The sequence below is a fragment of the Lynx rufus genome, unplaced genomic scaffold, assembly GCF_022079265.1.
Source record: "Lynx rufus isolate CCGP_SWC_20201006 ecotype Redwood Valley unplaced genomic scaffold, mLynRuf1.p SCAF_28, whole genome shotgun sequence".
Lineage (NCBI taxonomy): Eukaryota > Metazoa > Chordata > Mammalia > Carnivora > Felidae > Lynx > Lynx rufus.
In genome coordinates this window covers 8,745,340-8,765,234 of record NW_025814843.1, presented here as the reverse complement: position 1 = coordinate 8,765,234, position 19,895 = coordinate 8,745,340, and the positions used below count along the sequence as shown (strand labels likewise).

The 19,895-nt window shown below is 51.7% G+C and overlaps 1 protein-coding gene across 1 annotated transcript; it reads right to left on the bottom strand.

Moving 5' to 3' along the window:
* Positions 1 to 2,159: 2,159 nt before the first annotated feature.
* DHRS7C (dehydrogenase/reductase 7C) lies at positions 2,160 to 18,342 on the bottom strand. Its single transcript, XM_047089658.1, has 6 exons — positions 18,189 to 18,342; positions 12,948 to 13,060; positions 10,740 to 10,953; positions 8,664 to 8,756; positions 3,899 to 4,054; positions 2,160 to 2,368 (listed from the first exon to the last, which is right to left on the bottom strand). The coding sequence occupies exons 1-6, from the start codon at positions 18,340 to 18,342 to the stop codon at positions 2,160 to 2,162; spliced, it is 939 nt and encodes a 312-aa protein (XP_046945614.1).
* Positions 18,343 to 19,895: the final 1,553 nt, after the last annotated feature.

Below are 19,895 nucleotides of genomic sequence, written 5' to 3'. Positions count from 1 at the left end.
TGAGCCAAGGTTAATGGCAAGTCCAAACAGGGTCATAGAGGGAAATGCCCATCGGAGACTGAACTGCATGTGATTTTGTAGGGTTACACCTGTCCTGTGTGGGGGGGAGTCAGTGGAGAGAAGGTAGATGTAAAAATGGGTTTGCAGCCACAGCGACACCTGGTGGCCATTCTACACATTGCATGACACTTCTGCAATTTTTTCCCCCGTTTCAACTAAGCGTTGTGGGTTTTCCTTTGCTAGGTGGTGAGATGCTCCATGGTGAGAGGGCAGCAGAGACCAAGTGGGCACAGGGACATCTGAAAGGCAATAGGGGTCATCCAGCCAGAGGGATACCAAAGCACATGGGCAGGAAATTCAACTTCGGGATACTTGGGGTGCTGGCCATTCAGTCCTGCTGAGACTGTGTCCTCCTGTATGGTCCCGGCCTCCTCACCTGTGGGGCAGTCAGTGGGCAGGGGGACACTAGAGCAAACCCACTGACACGGGATGTCCTTCTTCCCGCCCCCTTGATCCAAGTAACTTATTTTGGGGAGTTGCGGTATCTGAGGTCTGACCACCCCCCTGGCAGAGTCCTTATGACTTGGTGTCATGTGGACACCCCCTCCCTGTCCATCCTGTCCCCACCTGCCTTCTCACCGAAAGATGGCCCCCTCTGTCCCATTCCAGAGAACTCCCCTGAGAGGAGGCAGAACCCCTAAAAGGAGCAGGTCAGGAACCACGTGGCCCGGGTCTGGGTTGTGGCCAAGTTTGGCCTGGAGCCCAGCTCTGACGTGTCCCAGGACCAGCTGCCCGTGGCCCTGTCTCCAGCCCTTCCTGTCCCGAAGCTGCATCTCTGTCTCTGACCACCAGTCAGGTTTTAGGCATTTCCTGTTGCTGTTGTGCCCCCACGCCCCACCGGCCCCCACTGGTTCTAGCCTGAGCATCACTATAGCACCTGTCTCCCCACTGATAGTAATACCCCCCGCCAAAGACAGAAGACGATCTTGCTGACCCTCGGCCTGCCCTGCCTGCTGCTTAGCTCACCGTCCTACATTCTGACACCACATCGTGACCACCAGCGTCATCCCGGGGTGGGCCGGGTCCTGTGGTGATCACATGACCCTGGCCATTTTGCTCTCGAGATTAAGATTTATACGTGTGCATATGAATACAGTACATATGCCGATTTTGTAAGTGGCTTGGATTCAGGCTGGAAATTTGAGCCCTTTTTCACCCATAAGTATTACAACAGTTCGAATCAGTAGTTTGAATCAGTAGTTACAATATGAGTGCCAAAAACCGTGCCCTGTACTTTCCAAGATCCCAAGAATCATTCGCTGTTGGGCATAAGAAAAGCTAAAATCAGAGAGATGCCCACCAATAACAAGAGAGGCAGTTTGAAGTGAATTTTGCTTTGAGAATGCATGAAAAAGGTAGATAGCTCCCAGGGCACCTTAGAGTCAACTGAGAAATATTCTAAGAACAGCTGGGCCCGGGGCCTCCTCAGACCAGTTAATTCCAGGGACGAGGCTGATTCTGATGTTCTGCAAGCCTGGGAGCCACTAGCCGCGTGTGGCTGCTGAAATTCACATTAATTCAAGTGAGATAAAATTCAGAGCTCAGACTCTCCATTGCACAGGCCGTATTTCCAGTACTCAATGGCCATATGTGGCTAGTGGCTGCCACACTGGACAATGTGGCTTATAGACTATGTCCACCATCACAGAAAGTTCCGTGTGGCTGCCCTAGAGGGTTGCCGAGTCCTGCTTCTGTTGTTGGAGGCTGACAAGGGCAGGTCAGTCCTGTATAAAATGCAGGTGGTTTTCTAGGTTCCTGAGTTCCTGAGCAGGTGGATGGCCATAGAGTGTGTGTGTGTGTGTGTGTGTGTGTGTGTGTGTGTGTGTCTGTGGGGGTCAGACCCATTATGGTTCCTATTTTTCTACTTGCTGTCACCCTGCAGAGAAGCTTCTGGAAGTGCGTCCTGGGAATGTTGAGGGCCTGTAAGTGGCTGAGCTGGCATCCAAGCCATCCTCACTGGGATGAAGAAAATCTCCCATAGGTGGGTGTGGGTTAGGAGGATATGGCTTGTATTGGGCCCCAGTGTTGAGAGGACAGAGGACCAGCACTTGCCAGGAAAGCCTTTATTCCCATCGAGGGGACCCACATAGCCTCTGCGGTTAGCTCTCCTCTGGGACGTTGAGTTTCTCCTTCACCCCACAGGCCACCACGGCGAAAAAGAACTCGGGGAAGAAGGTGCGGATGTACATGGCGGCCTTGGGGATGGGGTTGGCCATGAAGACCTCTTGTTTCTTCCGTCTCACGGTGCGCATCACCTCCTCCGCTACGTCCACAGGGTGCACCCCGTAGGTCAGCTTCCTGAAAAAGACTGAAAAGCCCCCAGTAGGGGCAGGGGTTACGGCCCCTGATGCCCAAAGAGAGGGAAGCGTGGGCTGGGCCTGGGGTCGTGGGCTCCCCGACCAGCTCCGCCCTCTGCTGGTTGTGAGGCCCTGGGGGGGGCGCTACTCTTGACCCCCTGAGGCTCAGCTTCTTCATCCGTAAAGTGCGCATAGTTTCCTGCCCTATTAACTTTTCAGGGTGGTTATGAGTCATCGCAGGGATGAGAAAGAACTTAATTGAGAAAGAAGGTACCAGGGACGCCTGGGTGGCTCAGTCGGTTGAGCGTCCGACTTCAATCAGGTCATGATCTCACAGTTTGTGGGTTCAGCCCCTCGTGGGGCTCTGTGTTGACAGCTAGGAGCCTGGAGCCTGCTTCCAATTCTGTGTCTCCCTTGCTCTCTGCCCCTCCCCCACTTGCATTCTGTCTCTCTCTGTCTCTCAAAAATAAATAAACATTAACACAAATTTAAGAAGAAAGAAGGCACCAGATGAATTAAGGAGCTGTTGTTGACAACTGTTGCAAAGCCATGCTTATCAAGAACCTCCTGGGACCGCTTGCCCACATCTTGGTTCATCTTGATTCCCTAATGTAGACAGAGCCTTGGGCAGGACGTAGCAGCTCTCTGTTTAGAGCATTCTAGAATAGCAGTAATAATATGGTATGTTTACAGAGCGCTTGCTTTGTGCTGGTTGCTGTTGTAAACCATTTATGGGCCTTCAGTCCTCCCAGTGCCTCCGCAAGGCAGGTATTACCACAGTCCTCAATTTCGTAAAATTTTTTTTTATTTTACATTTATTTATTTTTGAGAGACAGAGTGAGACAGAGCACAAATGGGGGAGGGGCATAGAGAGAGGGGGAGACACAGAGTCCAAAGCAGTCTCCATCCAGGCTCTGAGCTGTCGGCACAGAGCCCGACGCAGGGCTCGAACCCACAAACCGTGAGATCATGACCTGAGGCGAAGTCGGATGCTTAACTGACTGAGCCACCCAGGTGCTCCTACAATCCTCAGTTTCTTAAAGGGAAAGCTGAGGCACAGAGATCAAGGGACCCGCCTGCGTTTGAACACTGAATGCATACCAGGCACAAGCTTCAAGTATAGGCAATCTGGTGTGAGACTCTCAGCCTCTACTCTGTGCCGCCTCCTAGGAAAGGGGGGGGCAGGGGGGTAGCAAGTTCTTAAAGGCCAAATCTGGCTCTTCCACAAGGGAAACTGAGGCCCAGAGACAGACAGTCACGTGTGCGAGGTCACAGAGCTGTGTGAGTGCCAAAGCCTAGCTGGGACTTGATCTGCTGGTTGTGGGTTAGGATTCTTTCCACCTGGTGCCTCGGGACTGAAATTTGGGGTTCCCCTCCCTGCTGTTAGCTGGGTGAAGGTCCCCACCACCTCTAGTCTCAGACTTCAGGAGCACCCACTCCCCTGCAGGCCCGGTGAAACCCGGCTGCCCCAGAGCACCCCCTCCCCCCACCACCCCGTCCAGATGCCTTCCCAGACCCCAGCTTCCCCCCTGAAAGCTCACATTTCCACATGGAGGCTTCCCAGTTTCCTTGGCCTGGGTCAATGTGGTATGACCGGACGAAAGTGGGGCTCACCGTGCTGACAACTACGTCGTATTCTTCTACTTCGGCTCGGAGGCAGTCAAAGAAGCCTAGAGCCGCGTGCTTGGAGGCGGCATCTGGAAGAGAGACCGGGCAGGGGCGGGTGGGGGGGAGCAGCCCTGCTCCCCAGCAGGAGCAGTGGAGACAGAGGCCTGCGTGCACAATCCTAGAGGTCAGCTGGAAGGGGCCTCCACCGTGGCCTCGCCCTGCCCCTCCCTTCGTAGATGAGGACAGACAGACCCCATGAAACGGCGGACGGAGGCAGAGCTGGAATCAAGTCGGACGCTAAACCGATTAAGCCCACCCAGATGTCCCAGTTTTCTTATCTTTAAGATGGGGATAATATCACCCTTGGCAAGTTGTTGTGACGGCCCAGGCACGAGTTCCCATTCCTTCCCAGTAAGGCTGGCACCGAGCGATTTCTCCAGGGTCCCAGGGCCAGCTGGAGGTCTCAATGAGCCCCAAGCACAAGTCTCCCCTCCCACTTCCCGGCCTTTTCCTCTGAGGTCCTGTCCATCTGAGCCACTCACCAGATTCACTCCAAATGGTCGGGCCAAATGCTTGGGCTAACAAGAACCTTTCCAGGAATTCCAAAAAGAGTGGAGAAGACACTCCTTAAAGCCTTGGGGAATCAGAGCCCCATCTGGGGTATGATAAACCCCAACTTCCCATTTCGGGGGTGTCACCTGGAGGCTGAAACAGGCTGGGGGTGGGTGTACTGGGATCTCTGCCATCATGCTGGTACCTACGGGATGCATGGTCCCCAGATGGCCCTTGCAAGCCACTGGCCCCCTCATTGTGCAGGGGGAAGAATGCAGGTGCCCTGGGGGGGTGGGGGGCATGGGACAAGGGAAAGTCGCGCTTGGTGTGCACTGGGCCCTGCCAACTATTGCCTCGAGAAGGTGGGCCCTGTGGCGCCAGATCTATTATCGTTCAGGGAGCTGGAAATCCTGATTTTGACGGAAATGTCCTCGTATTCAAATAATTAAATACTGACCAGTTCTGCACCTAATTCCAACACACGGGCTCTGGCCCACAGCACCAAGTCTCCGACACCAGCTGGGGCTCCTACAACCTAGTTCTGACACTGTCTACCTGGAGATAAAGTCAGATCCCTCAGAGTAAGGGTTCTGTCCCATGACTGTCCCCTGTCCCCACTCAATTCAGACCAAGCATGAGTCCTGATGGTCACCTGCACTTCTGACGGAGTGGCTGGAGATCGGAGCGTTCCGATGATCCCCTCCTCAAGACAGATTAACTTGTTAGAGCAGCTCGTAGAACTCAGAGAAATGTTTTACTTAGTAAATCACAGGTTTATTATAAAAGGACATAACTCGGGGCACCTGGGTGGCTCAGTTGGTTAGGCGTCCGACTCCTGATTTGGGCTCAGGTCATGACCTCACAGTTCATGAGTTTGAGCCCCGCATGGGGCTCTGAGCTGACGGCACAGAGCCTGCTTAGGATTCTCCCTCCTTCTCTCTCTGCCCCTCCCTGCCTCTCTCTCTCTCTCTCTCTCTCTCAAAAATAAATAAGTAAACTAAAAAAAAAAAAAAAAAAAAAAAAAAAAAAGACCTAACTCAGAACGGCCAGATGGAAGAGGTGTAGTGGGTGAAGTGTGTGGGAGTGTGTTCAGAGGTTCACACCCTCTCTGGGTGCACCACTCTCCCCGACTCCCCACGAGCTCTCCAACCTTGGAGCTCTCCAAAGCCAACCTTCTGGGATTTTATGGAGGCTTTGTTATAGGCACGATTGATTAAACCATGGGCCTTTGGCGCTAGAAAAATTCCCTGATCCTCTCTGCTCCTCAGCGGTAGGGGTTGACTGGAAGCTCCCACCCCCTGATCACCTGGTTGGTGCCCCTGGCCAGCAGCGCCCCCATCTTTGGGTGGCGTCCAAAAGTCACCTCATTAATGTAACAAGAGACACTGACCACTCATCACTTAGGGAATTCAAGGGTTTTAAAAGCTCTGTGCCAGAAATGGGATGAAGACCAAATATATATTTCTTATTATAAACCATCATATCACAACACTACATCGCTAATTAGAAAGAGGTTTGCCAGCATGCTGGCCAAAACCAAATGCCGTGGGGCTCCCGGGCTGCCCTTCCCTGGTTCATAAAATGAATTTCCATACATCTGCTCGTTTGACCTCGTCTGGACCTGGGTGAGACTCGGTCTCCCTAATGGAATCTACTGAACGAAGAGAGACAGAGGCTATTATCCCCACTTAATGATGAGAGAAGAGCCCCATCAGGACCCCCCTCATGGTTCACAGTCTCTCCAACTCTGCCTGCATGAAAAGCTCATCATCGCCATTGGGACAGTTCATGCCAAAACCACAGCGAGATGCCACTTCATGCCACTAGCGCGGCTAGAATCAAACAGATGGATAATAGCAAGAGTTGTGATGGATTTAAGCAATTGTGATGGATTTTAGTATACCAAGATATACTCAAAACCACCGAATTGTATACTTCAAATGGGAGAACTATATGGTCTGTAAGCTCTATGTCAATAGAGCTGTTACTTCCAAAGAAGGGTTATCAGCTTGCTGTTCATTCACTGACTTGTCAATTCCTCCGATCATTCAACAAGGAAGCTTCTCCTTGGGTGGGGCCCCGGGTGAGGAGCTGGAGGCAGAGGCGGGCTGGGTTATCTCCCCTGTGCTTCTGGGCTGAGCCTCAGAGCCCCATCTCCCTACCCAGTGCTGTGGCATCAGGGATGCTACATTGCCTGTGGGTGTGGAAGGAGACCCACTACAGTCAGATGACCCCAGTCATGGTCAGATCTGGAGGAAGGAGAGAACTTGGGGCCTGCCCAGGGTGGCCCCTCTGTAGTTTGTGACATTTATGCGGGAAACTCTGCACCCCTCCATTCCTCCGCTGCAGAGAAGCTGGACATCAGAGAGCTGATGGGGGGTGGGGGGTGGGGGTGGAGAGCCTCATTAGACTGCCCCACCCTCAATGCCATGTTTCAGAAATGCTCCAGAAAAACCCATGCACTGGCCCCATGTTTTGGGTTGGTGGCCAAAGGGTCTGTCCCAATACTGCAAATGTCATGTCCCTGCTGTCTGTGTCCCCAGCACCTGGCTTTAGGGCCTCGATTGCTGTTTGTTGAACGAATGAAGGCATAGATCAAGGGAAGTGAAAAGTCATCCGGTTCCTGGGAATAACATACGTGGAGAGTTCACAAATCCGAGGAATAGTGGTGATGTTTATCAGTGGGTTGGAAAGAAAGGAAAATGAGGGACGTGGCCAAGACAGCTGTGTGTGAAGCAAACTCCATTCTTCTCTCCCTCCTGGGCCCACAGGTAGACAGGTGCTTCCCAGCGTCCCTGGCAGCTGGGTGTTAAGTGTGCACCTGAGTTCTCGCCAGCAGGATGTGAGCGGAGATGTTTGCTAGCTCCTGGCCTGGGGCTGTAGACCCTGGGCATGGCTCCCCAAGGCTCTCTGCCTTCTTCTCGCAGCCAGAACCCAGACAAGGTGGGCACCAGCTTTGGCCATGTGGGAAATGATGGCAAAGCAGTGATCTGGCGCAACTCGGGGTCCCTGAGTGACAGTGAGGAGCCCACTGTCCTGGGCTTAATCTAACTAGAACAGATGGGAAAAGAAAACTCTACTGGGGGGGATATTATGAGCTGAATTGTGTCCCCCACCACTCCCAGCTCGTATGTGGGAAGTCCTAACCCTGATGTCTCAGAATGGGACTGGGTTTGAAGATAACGGTGATTTACTTTAAATGAGGCCATCAGGACTGGTCCTCATCCGATCCAACTGGTGTCCTCAAAGAAGAGGAAATTTGGACACACAGAGAAGGACCCGAGGGATGTACAGAAGAGAAGCCATGTGAAGGGAGAAGGCGGCTGTCCACAACCCGAGGAGAGGGGCCTCGGGAGAAGCCAAACCCACTGACACCTTGACACTGGACCTCAGCCTCCAGAACCGTGTTGTAGAAGCCCCTCGATCTGTGCTGTTTCGTCACGGCAGCCGGAGGAGGCTCAGACAGGAGACCCACCCGATTTCCTTTCCTCCCTCCCACCCTCTGCCCACGAGCCATTTACTGGGTTCTCATTTTGTGCGAGATGCTGTGGGCCATAGAGAAATGTATACGGTATGCGTTCTGCCCACCAGCATCCTACCGCGAGGGAGGCGGACATCCCCCAGCTGGATCCCATGAATATATGCCAAGAAGTCCCCCTCTTCCCTGGACTTTTTAAAGGACACCTGCCTTTGGAATTTTCTCTTCACCTCTCCTTGGATTCTGCGCCTTTCACTTTCCCCTCCCTCCTCCCTCAGAACCTTCCGCCCTTTTCCCCTTGTGTGATATGCGCCCTTCTCGGTTGTAACCTTTCCTGTCCTTACAGAGGAAGGGTCACTTGAGCTGGGGCCATGTGCCCCTGCCAGGAGGGGGCCCTTCGTCCGGCCTTGATTGTGTTCAGCCAGGGCATGGCCTGACCACCTGTGGGATGTGAACTTCTGGGGGAGAGGGACCCAGTCACCTGCAAGCCATAGGTGCTCGAAAATAGGAACCGAAGGCATAAAAGAAAAGCCAATAGACCATTTCACATCCAGACACTTCCCTCCCCCACCCCCGCCTTATAACCGCATGCCTAGTGCGGGACATGACATCCGTGGTCTATGAAGACACATAACGTATGGCCAAACGTTTTTGTCGTAGCAACTTACAAGCTGTACGGAATGGGATTCCAAGCTTCCCTTGGATGTTATTCACTAACACGATCTGGCCTGTCCTCCGGGAGATCATGTCGGGGAGCAGGGCTAGAAAGCACAGGACAGAGTCACGGTTACGCATCAGAAACCAAGGCAGACAGCAGTGGGGAGACCCCTTCCCCAGACCCCTTTCATCACGCAGGACCCCACTACCTCCCCGGTCATTCGATTACCCCAAGACACAGGTGGACAGGAGCAAGCACATCCCCTCTCCCGTGTTTCCCAAGAGTGGGCTTGGCTCAACTGGTGATTGCGATTGATGGGTGGTTTTCCGTGACCCACCCATGTGCGTGAAGAGACACGGATCTCAGTGGTGAGAAAGGTCATAGGTCATCCTATTTCAACCCAAGTCTTGCCTTCAGCAGGAAGGCTCATATTGGTCCTAATGTGTCTTCAACACCTCTCTTGCAGGTGCAAATCTTTCAACAAAGAAAGGACAGGCTTCAGCCCTGTGTCTTGGGAGAACCTACCACTTTGTTCTATTTTCAGGGTTCTCCTATTTTTTTTATTTTTTAAAATGTTTTTTGTTTATTTTTGGGAGAGAGAGAGAGAGAGAGAGAGAGAGAGAGACAGAGTGCAAGCGGGGGAGGGGCTGAGAGAGAGAGAGGGAGACACAGACTCCGAAGAGGCTCCAGGCTCCGAGCTGTCAGCACAGAGCCCAATGCGGGGCTCGAACTCATGAACCATGAGATCATGACCTGAGCCGGAGCCAGATGCTTAACCAACTGAGCCACCCAGGCGCCCAGGGTTCTCCTATTTATTGAGTGAGAAAATGGTTTTTAATTTATGGTGATATTATGAAGACTTCCCCTGAAAAGAACTGATTTGAAAATGCAGAACTTTAGAGAATGAAATAAATAATAGTTACAGGTGGAATGGGGATATGGCAAAAAAAAAAAAAAAAAGTCAAGAGACTCAACTTTCAGAATGGCCATTGACATCAAGCCCTTGCATGCCTCAGATGGGTGAACTGAGGCCCAGAGCTAGTGACTGGACTTCAGGTCTGTAAGCAAGTGAGAGGCCCAGCCAGGAAGATACACCAGCCCTGGATTTCCCCTTCCACTGTCTGCATCCTTCACCTCAATGCCAGTGAACCCTGAACTCTCAGAAGCACGGTGTGTCCACAGGGGCTGGACTGGAGCAAACCATTATCTCTGGGGCATCATTTCAGAAGCTCTGGAAAGTCATCTTTCTGCTTCAGATAAGTTTCCCTTCATCTATCCTAGTGCCCCAGTCCCCATGATCATGGGCACTGGGGCCATGGAGGAGGCAGTTCTAAGATCACGCTTCCTCAGCCAGGGAACCCCACGTGCTAAATTCAGAAAGTCTCCACTCATACATCCTCCCTTTTGGGATTCTGCTTTGATAAACTTCGGTGGGGGGTTGGGGGGTGCTGGGGCTTGTTGCTTCAACTCTTGGCTCTATTACGTGTCATCTCCAGCCCCAACCCCCCAGGATCCAGACCTGCGTTTGACCTTTGGCTGTGAGATACCTCCACACAGGAGCTGCCATTTTGCCCTCAAAAGGGTTTCTGTTCTCCCTGTTTCTGCAAAGGGATTGACACCACATTGGGTCTCTTGTAGTTTGGGATAAACCTTTCTCTTCTGTATTTCTGAGGACAGAATCTCTACCCTTGACCAACTGTCATGGGTAGGGACAGATCAAGGGCAAGGGTGATATATGAAAATATACGCGAAGCATGAAGACAGTGGTCCAGTGATGTGGGAGGAGATTGGTGGGAGAGCTGTGGACAAGAGTAAGAAGAAAGGGGATGAAGGGAGAGCTTAGATGGGGAGGGGGTTTCCCACAGAGGGATGTTGGAATATACTAGTAAGATACTTCCCAAACCCCTTTTCTTTTATCAACATTTATCGTCAGAATGGTGAAAGCTTTCACCAAATTGGTAGGAGTTTTTCTGAGGGGGCTGGAGATTCCATCCACAGTTGGATGACTGTCCGTCTGGCTATGTGACAGAGCCCTCCCTAGCAGCTGGTGGCCCCGAAATCTGCAGGAAGGTCAAACTCACGAGACCTTTGGTCAGTGTGATGGGTCCAAAGTAATTGGCATCCATGATCTTCTTGTCGAGCTCCAGAGAAATCTTATGGGCAGGCCCCTTCACCTTCATGCTGGCATTGTTGATGAGGATGTCCACACAGCCATAGCAGTCGAGGACCTCTTTGGCCACATCTGGGACACAGCTGACGTCCGAGAGGTCCAAGAGGACCAGCTTTGGGGTGAATGTCTGCTGAACCAATGAAAGAGTCAAGGCATGTGTGGGAATACCTTGGGGGCCCCCGCCCCCCTTTTGAAATTCAGAGCTCATGGAATGACCACAGGGGGAAAAAAATGAGGAGGAAAACGCAGACATGGCTCTAGGAGGAAGGAAGCTGATAGAGATTCCATTCTTGGGTAGCAGAGTCCAAAGGTGCCAATATGCAGTCATCAGTCTGAACTTTTGGCCAAGGGGCCAGAACTGATGAATCCAAATGAATACCACCCTTTACAGAGGAGGCCGTGCATGGATTCCAGTGGTGACATCCTTATAACATCTTATGAGTTCCTTTTTGCAAATGGCTTGCCAAGCTCACTTACGAGCCACAGGAGAATTTATCATAGTGCTTTTGGAGCTACATTTCGTTTTTGACCCAAGTCTTACACACAATAGTTTTGGAGCACCATCTGTGTGCCAGACCCACACACTCACTGCCATCAAGACTCTCATGGTCTAGGGGCACCTGGGTGGCTCAGTCGGTTAAGCGTCCGACTTCGGCTTGGGTCATGATCTCGCAGTTTGAGAGTTCGAGCCCCGCGTCGGGCTCTTTGCGGACAGCTCAGAGCCTGGAGCCTGCTTGGGATTCTGTGTCTCCTTCTCTCTCTGACACTCTCCTGCTTGCACTCTGTCTCTCTTTCTCTCTCAAAAATAAACATTAAAAAAAAAAAAGACTCTCGTGCTGGAGAGCAGGGAACAGGTTGGAAAATTGATGACACCATGTGATAAATGCGACCCCGATCCCTGTGTTTGACAAACATTAGTCCTGAAGAGAGAGTTCCTTGGTCAAATTTGTTTGGGAAACACAGACTATTTATTATATGTTGCTCTTGGGGATACACAATGCACGGTAGCATATAAAAGGTTCTGAAAAGTCCTGCAGTAAAGAAACCATCACTGGGTATTTTCCACACAATTGATGTCAGTACCTCTTTTTAATTCAACACCTGGTAACATCCCCCAAAACAGAACTGGAATGCTGTGTTGTCCAGTGTGTTCCATCCCCCCAAATGCCAGGCTTCTTTCTGAATTATTTTTGTTTTTTTCCAAAAAGTAATTCAATATCAAGGGCAAAAAAAAAAACCCAAAAAATCCAAAGAAACAAAAAACAAAGACAAAAACAAAACAAAACAAAAAAAACCACAAAACAAAACAAAACAAAAAAAAAACACAAACCATGAAGACAGCACTGAAGGCAGTGCTCCAGAAACACTGTGAAAACCACAGCCTCCTGGAAAGTATTCACCTCCCGGTGGCTTCTTAGAAGGTGACTTCACTTCCCTGATTTCCTTCACAGAAATATCATTTGAGGTATTATTTTCCCTTTTAAAGATTTTATGTTTTTAATGTTTATTTTTGAGAGAGACAGAGCACAAGCAGGGGAGGGGCAGAGAGAGAGGGAGACACAGAATCCGAAACAGGCTCCGGGCTCCCAGCTGTCAGCACAGAGCCCGACCGACGCAGGGCTCAAACCCACAAACTGAGATCATGACCTGAGCCAAAGTCGGACGCTTCACTGACTGAGCCACCCAGGCACCCCTAAAGATTTTATTTTTAAGTAATCTCTACACCCAACATGGGGCTCGAGTTCAGAACCCCGAGATCAGGAGTCCCACGCTCCGCAGACTGAGCAAGCCGGGCGCCCCTGAGATTTTATTTAGAAAAATCAGCCCTAAGAGTTTATAATCACTCCCATACGGGTGTCATGCTCTAGCTTCTGGGTCCTCGTGGACTCTGGCTTAAATATAACAGGGGGTGGGGAGGGTGAGCAAGTCCTTGGCAAGAATGGTCAAGACGAGTGGCAGACAAACTGTGTCAAGGTTAGTGAGACCGCTGCCTCCCAAAGCAATCACCAAATTTCACCCACCTGGTCAAAGAGCTGCTAAAAACAACAACAACAACAAAAACAAAAACAGTGAAGGTTAAGGGTGCCCAAGGGCATCCCCAAACCAGCTGCTAGAAGCCCTTACCTTGCTGGGGTCAGCCACGCTGATCAGGGCATCATACAGGGTCTCTAGCCTCTCCCAGTTCTTCCCACACAGCACCAGCCTCGCCCCACCAGCGTGGAACACCCGAGCACACTCTGTGGGGAAGAAGGAAAGAGGGCAGGGCGCACTGTGTGGATGGAGCCACTGATGATGAGCGTCTCTCTTACGAATTCAGGATTCCAAAGTCTGTGGGCCATTGAAATCCTTTGGAGGTCATTTCATTCAACTTCCTCCCAGGGCTGGAATTTTTTATCTTCCCTTTCCGGCCTCAGCATGGTTACCTCCCGTGAAGGGGAGCTTGGAGTGGAGTGAAATAGCCTGTCCTTTGTGGGATGGTTCTGATTAGGAGAAGATTGTTCCCTAAGCTGGACAGAAAGGTGACCCTATCCACCTAGCCCTCCAGGATCAAAGCCCTTGACCGATCTTAACCTAAAGATATTGGAAAGGCTCCTGTGTGGGTCTCCCAGAAACAGAATCAGAGACAGGGACTCAGGCAGCCAGGAGTGCCCGTCAGAGAAAAATCCATCGGGGAGTAAGGTCTCAGGTAAAGCGTAGTCTTGGCTGGATCCGAGGAAAGTTCTGGAGGGTACACCCCACTGCTGAGCTGTCCCACCTGGAGGCAAGGGACCGGCCTTTTATACGCTCGTGTCTACTCAGTGTGCTGATCGAGCTTCCCTCCAGGGCTGGGTGCAGAGGGCATGGAAGGCCCCGGGGAGGCAGTGCCCACTGGCAGAGGGCAAGTGTGTGAGCCGGGCAGCCAACACTCACAGAGCCTGGCCACGTACAGGGACCTGGGAAGGGCATCGCCAAACACCCACTAGCGGTGCTCAGTACGTCTTATCGCCCTGTTTTACACCACACAGCGGTGAGCCTGGACCGAGCGAGCATGACAGAGGATACCTGGGCGCCCCGGGTGCCCAAGGGAGACTGGCTTCTGGAATGCAATGGCTCCAAGCGGTTTCGGGGTTGCGTGTGGGTGCAGAGAAGGGGGCCGGCCGGGGTTTGATCGGCGGGCACATGGGCAGGGGGATTGTGGTATTGGAGGAGGACAGCTGCGGTGCTGGACCCTTCAGTCTCAGCGGGAGAGACGCACGGACGCAGGACAGATGGAGGTCCCAGTGAGGTCTAGAAACAGGTGTGCTGGGTGTGGCAGAGAGCAGGGGAGGGGGAGGGGGAGGAGGTGGGCAGTTCTGACTGGTGGAAACCTGAATCAAGAAATAACTGTGTGGACAATGTCACCTTGAGTTGTTGGGACCACGGGGAAGGGTCCGTCTCTCCCCCATGCGTGGGGCAGCCACGATGGCCGTGTTTTGCAAACCTGAGAGGTGACATTCAGTGAGTAGAAATGATTCACCCACAGTCCCGCAGCAAGTAAGCAGTGAAGCCAGGGACATGCCTGGGGCGGGGCGGGGGGCACCCTGTTCTCTACCTCTTGACCCACCTCCCAGAAAGGAGCATGTGGCCGGGGGGAGGGTTCTGTCGCCCACTCACACTCTACGTCTACAAGCTGAGCACGGGGGCAGGTGAGGGGCCTGTGACCTTGACCTCCTTGGGAGAGGCGGCCAGGGGCCCTCACTATCACCCACCCACTCTCCTCCAAGGGAACCTCGCCTCTCGCAGGTGCGCCCGGGGAGGCTGCAGCCTAGGGATGCATTCATCACTGCGGAACAGCGAGCCCGAAGGCATCCTTCCAAACAAGTCATTTCTGCCAACGCAGGTGCTAGCTGCTATGCTCAGGCTCTCTTGCTTTGATTCTGGATCAGCTCAGCTCAGCACAACGTTTCTCCAGGCTTTTCCTTTTTCACGCAGCAAATATGAGCCACACCTTTCCTTCCACATCTCCTTGACTCTAAGGTGCCACCGGGCAGAGATGCTTTCTGATTTCAGGGAGATGAAAATGCCAAAGGGTGGCCTGTGACCATCGGAACGGGCTGTCGACCGACAGGCAAGCAGGCTCAGTTTCGGAAGCATTTGGGGTGCGCCTCAGAGATGCTGAAACACAGACAGGGTGCCGAGCTCTTCGAGGCACAGAGAGTGTGAGGATTTCGAGAGTCCTTCTTGCCAAAGACACAGTGGGTACAAAGTGACCCATGGGCTCCTGGGTGGCTCAGTCAGACTCTTGATTTCAGCTCAGGTCATGATCTCACAGTTTGTGGGTTCAAGCCCTGCATCAGGCTCTGTGATGACAGCACAGAGCCTGCTTGGGATTCTCTCTCTCTCTCTCCCTCTCTGTCCCTCCACCACCCATGCTCTCTTTTACTCTCTCAAAAATAAATAAACATTAAAAAACGCACACACACAAAGTGACCCGATTCCCAGCTTGGCTGAGTCGTGTGGGGGTTTGGGGCAGGTTCACATGTCCTGATCTTCGTCCGATTTCCCTGGTCCACAGCGTGGCGCTGGGTCCTTGCAACTCTCCGGGGCTACCTGCCGGGTGTGGTCGGGTTCCAGGGGATCAAGGCTGTGCTGTGGGCCACGTAAAGCCTGCACTGTCCGCTCAGGGCCCGTCACATTTTTGTTGCCTCGGACCTGAAAAGCAAAGCAGTCCGAACCCATAACCGCTGCGGTCAGCTGCGTGTTATTTGAGGCCACGCACACCCAGCTTCTCGGGTTACTTCTAAATATTTGGACTTGCTTTTTTTTCTTCCAGCTTTGCATTTCTTTCCAGGGTGGGTCCGTTAAGACACAGCACAAGAGGACACCGATGTTAGGGCAGAGACTAGACCAAATTCCTCTGAAAATGCCATTCCCTATCCCCCCGCCCCCCAGAGATGTATTTCCTGGGTGCCTGAGTTGAACACGGGGTCACTATAACCCGAATGAGACTCAAAAAAAAAAAAACCAAAAAACAAAAAGACAACTGAAACAGGTACCTCTCGGAGGATACAGGACTGAACAGCCTTCTCAACCAACCAGCGGGGTCTGATCGACGTTTTGTGGGACTCTCCTCCCAACCACGGCAGAACGCACACCGTTTTCAAACACCCGCGTATCGTTCACGGAGACGGGCCGTGTCTTGGGTGGTAAAGCACACCTCAACAAATTTAAAAGAATCGAAATCATACAAAATATGTTCTCTGATCATGATGGAATCTAGTCCGAAATCAACAAGACAAATCTATGACAACATACTCGTATCCAAATGAGTGCTTTCCCGTAAGGTGGTTACTTTTTTTTTTTTTAATTTTTTTTCAATGTTTTATTTATTTTTGAGAGACAGCATGAGCCAGGGGATGGGCAGAGAGACAGAGAAGGAGACACAGAACCTGAAGTAGTCTCCAGGCTCTGAGCTGTCAGCACAGAGCCCAACACGGGCCTCAAACCCGTGAACTGCGAGATCATGACCTGAGCCGAAGCCAGACGCTTAACCAACTGAGCCACCCAGGTGCCCCAAGATGGCCACTTTTAAAGGCAGTTATTAAATAAACTTTTTTTTTTGAGTTCTTATTATACACCAAGCTTTGATCTAGGTGCTGGGACACTGGGGTTAGGAACACACACAGGTTCCACCATAAGGGAGCTTGGGTCTGGCCAATCAGCTGAGAAAGACACATGTAGGGCACAGCGTGAGGAGTGTGGGGATAGCAGGGTGTTCATATGAGGAGCCATGGGAGCCCAGAGACTAGTTCCTCGGGGAGCACCCAAGAAGAAAGAGCAGGGGGCACCCAAGAAGAAAGAGAAGGGGTTTCTTGTTGGCGGCTGGCCTGATGCTATGCGGACATATTCTGTTTGAAGGACAGGTTTGCCCCAACACGGACTCTGACTATCTCTAGGTGAGTGTTTCTGTTCCATTTCCCCAGGGCAACAACTGGTCCCCATCATCTTGTATCTGATCTCGTTGACAAGCGTGTGTGCTCTGACTTGTCCCTGTAGAAGCTGGAGCTTGTATCCCTCCTCCGTTTTGAGCATGGAGTCTAATGCAGCAAAATGTTCTCCTCGGGAATTGCTTCTGGGCCCCATGGAGGGCCAGTTTACCCACCTCATGCTTGGTTTATTTTTTTTTTAATGTTTACTTGTTTTTGAGAGATATGGATCATGAGCAGGGGAGGGGCAGAGAAAGAGGAGGACAGAGGATCCGAAGCAGGCTCCAGGCTCCGAGCTGTCAGCACAGAGCCCGATACGGGGTTCAAACCCAAGAAGCAAGAGACCATGACTAGGGCTGAAGTCGGACGCTTAACTGACTGAGCCACCCAGGCGCCCCCGTGCTTTGTTTTTGATGTCACATGGTGAGCCTGGGGCAATCACCCCCTGGAACAGAACCCATCTTCAAAGTAGGGACAGTGTTCATCTCAATACCCAGCACATAATGGACTCCTTGGATACCTGTTGAGTGACTTAATGAATGTTTGTCAATGTGGGTTCTATGCTTGATTAAAAACAACACAAACAACAGCAAAAATGATGCCCAAGTTATCCCAAATGCGGCTACACAAACATTGCTAGGAGTGATAGGGTCAGAGTCTTACAGACCTAAGGACAGTTATTACCCTCATGTCACAGATGCCACCAGCAGAAAAGCGCCCTGAGACCGTCTAAATCAGGGGTCACAAACCTAACTGCCTTCAAGGCCAGGAGGTAATATGGTTGAGGTCATCAGCCTGACTGCAATACAGCGGGGATCGGTGGGGTGTGTACCACATTGGGCACACTCTGCCTGAATTTGCTCATCGTTATGACCGTCACGGTCACCTGACGGCTTCTACGTGCTTTCCATCAAGGAATTCATTCATTCCTCCCAACAACCCTGTGAGGTAGACATTACCAGTGTCCTCGCTTTCCTGGATGAGAAATCCAAAGCAGAGCAGTGCAATCACCAGCTAGTAGGTGACAGAGCCTGGAACTTCACCCAGCACCCAAGTCTGGGCTCATAGTTGATATGCCGCCCCATCCAAGGGCTTTGCATTTCAAATTTTCTGGAACCCCATGAGCGCAAAAACAAGTGACATCTGCTGATCAGTTTTGGCCCTGAGGCTGTGAGTTTGCAACCCAGCTCTCCCAGGCTGTGAGTTTGCAACCAACCCAGCTCTCCCGATCCCCTTGTTTCTCAGGCACAGGGAGCTATAGCCCCCAAAAGAGAAGACACTCGCTGGTTAGCCACGGACCCTGGGAGAGGACACAGCCTCGATTTCCCCCGCCCCCCGCCTAGCAGATGACCACACGCCATCCTGCCACCTCTCGTCCTTCACGTCAGGAGTGGGCGCAGTGGGGACAGAGCTGGCTTACCCTTGCCCAGTCCTGAGATGGCATCGGTGAGCACCACCACTTTGTTCTGCACGGCTGACTTTGACCACAGCCGGGACACCTCTTGGTAGATGAAGAGAAGGCCACTGATTCCCAGGAGCAGCAGAGGCAGGATAAACACAGCCGTGACTCCCATCTTGTTCTGGGGGCAGTGGGGGGCAGGGAAAGGACTTGGCTTTGCAAAGAGACTCTGATGAGACCCCCCGGAGCAGGGAGGCAGCCCAAGGCTACAGGGTGCACTCGCCATGCACCCACGTGTCTTCTCCAGGGAGCCGGGCTCTGTGCAAGCTCCCGGAGGGCTCCTTCCGAGCTAAACACCCAAGCGACCATGTTAATCCCCAAACGCTCAATGAATAGGAAATTACTCACGGTGTGTCCAAAAGCAAACGGAATCCGGGGCCTGCCCTCCCAAAGGTTAGTTACAAATTTAATTAAAGTGGGTCTGCATTTTTGGAAGGAAATCCTTGTGTTAAGGCCACTTGCTTGGGCCCTAATGACTATTTATAGCTCTCAGCACACTGAAGGGCTTTTCAGGGTAAATATAGTGTCTATTCTGATACTCAGGGACACATGCTGGCCGGGTCTGATTTCAGAGCTCTTGCCAGGGCTTTTAAAGCTCTCTGGCTTGCCTGACTGTTACGGGTTTCCTCTGCTGTTCGGGGCTGGGCATTAGGGATCGGGACCTGGGATTTTCAGGCAAACATCCCTGTGCTCTGTTCCTGTAACCCTTGGATCAGGTGATGAAAAGCATAGAAGAACCGTTAAGAAGAATGGAACCTGTTGCAGAATGAACCCCTGGTAGGTGTGACCTGAACAGAGTGTGGGGGTGTTTCTTCCTGGTCAAGCTCTTTCACCTCCCTGGGCCTTAGCTTCCTTATCTATAAAGTGGGCGTAACATAGTCATCTTGCGTGCCTCTTGGGAGACGGACTAAGATACTATGTCTAAGAAGATAACTATTATCCTCCGGAATGATTAAGAGCGCTAAGAATTTGTGGTGCCTGGCTGGTTCAGTCAATGGAGTGCATGACTCTCCATCTCAAGGTTGTGGATTCAAGCCCCGTGTTGGGCGTAGAGATTACTTAAAAATAAAGTCTTGGGGGTGCCTGGGTGGCTCAGTTGGTTAAGCGTCTGACTAGATCAGGCTTGATCAGGTCATGATCTCGCGGTTCATGGGTTCCAGGCCCGCGTCGGCCTCTGGGCTGACAGCTTGGAGCCTGGAGCCTGCTTGGGATTCTGTGTCTCCCTCTCTCCCTGCCCCTCCCCTGCTTGCACTCTGTCCCCCTCTCCCTCTCAAAAATAAATAAACAAATTTATAAAAAAGAATAAATGAAGTCTTAAAAAAAGAATACTAAGAATTTATTCCAAATGTGAAATATCTTAATTACATAAGGGAACATGATAGGATTAGAAATGAAGACACATCAAAAGCTAAGAACCAGTTCAAGCATTCAAACCTCCAGAAACCAGAAGACCAGTCATAATGATGCCCTAAGGGCACCTGGTTAGCTCAGTGGGGTTAAGCATCTGACTCTTGGTTTCGGCTCATCGGTTCATGAGTTCAAGTGCCCAGTCGGGCTCTGTGCTGACAGTGTGAAGCCTGCTTGGGATCTTCTCTCTCCTCTCTCTCTGCCCCTCCCATGCTCATTTTCTCTCTCTCTCTCTCAAAATAAATAAATAAACTTAAAAAA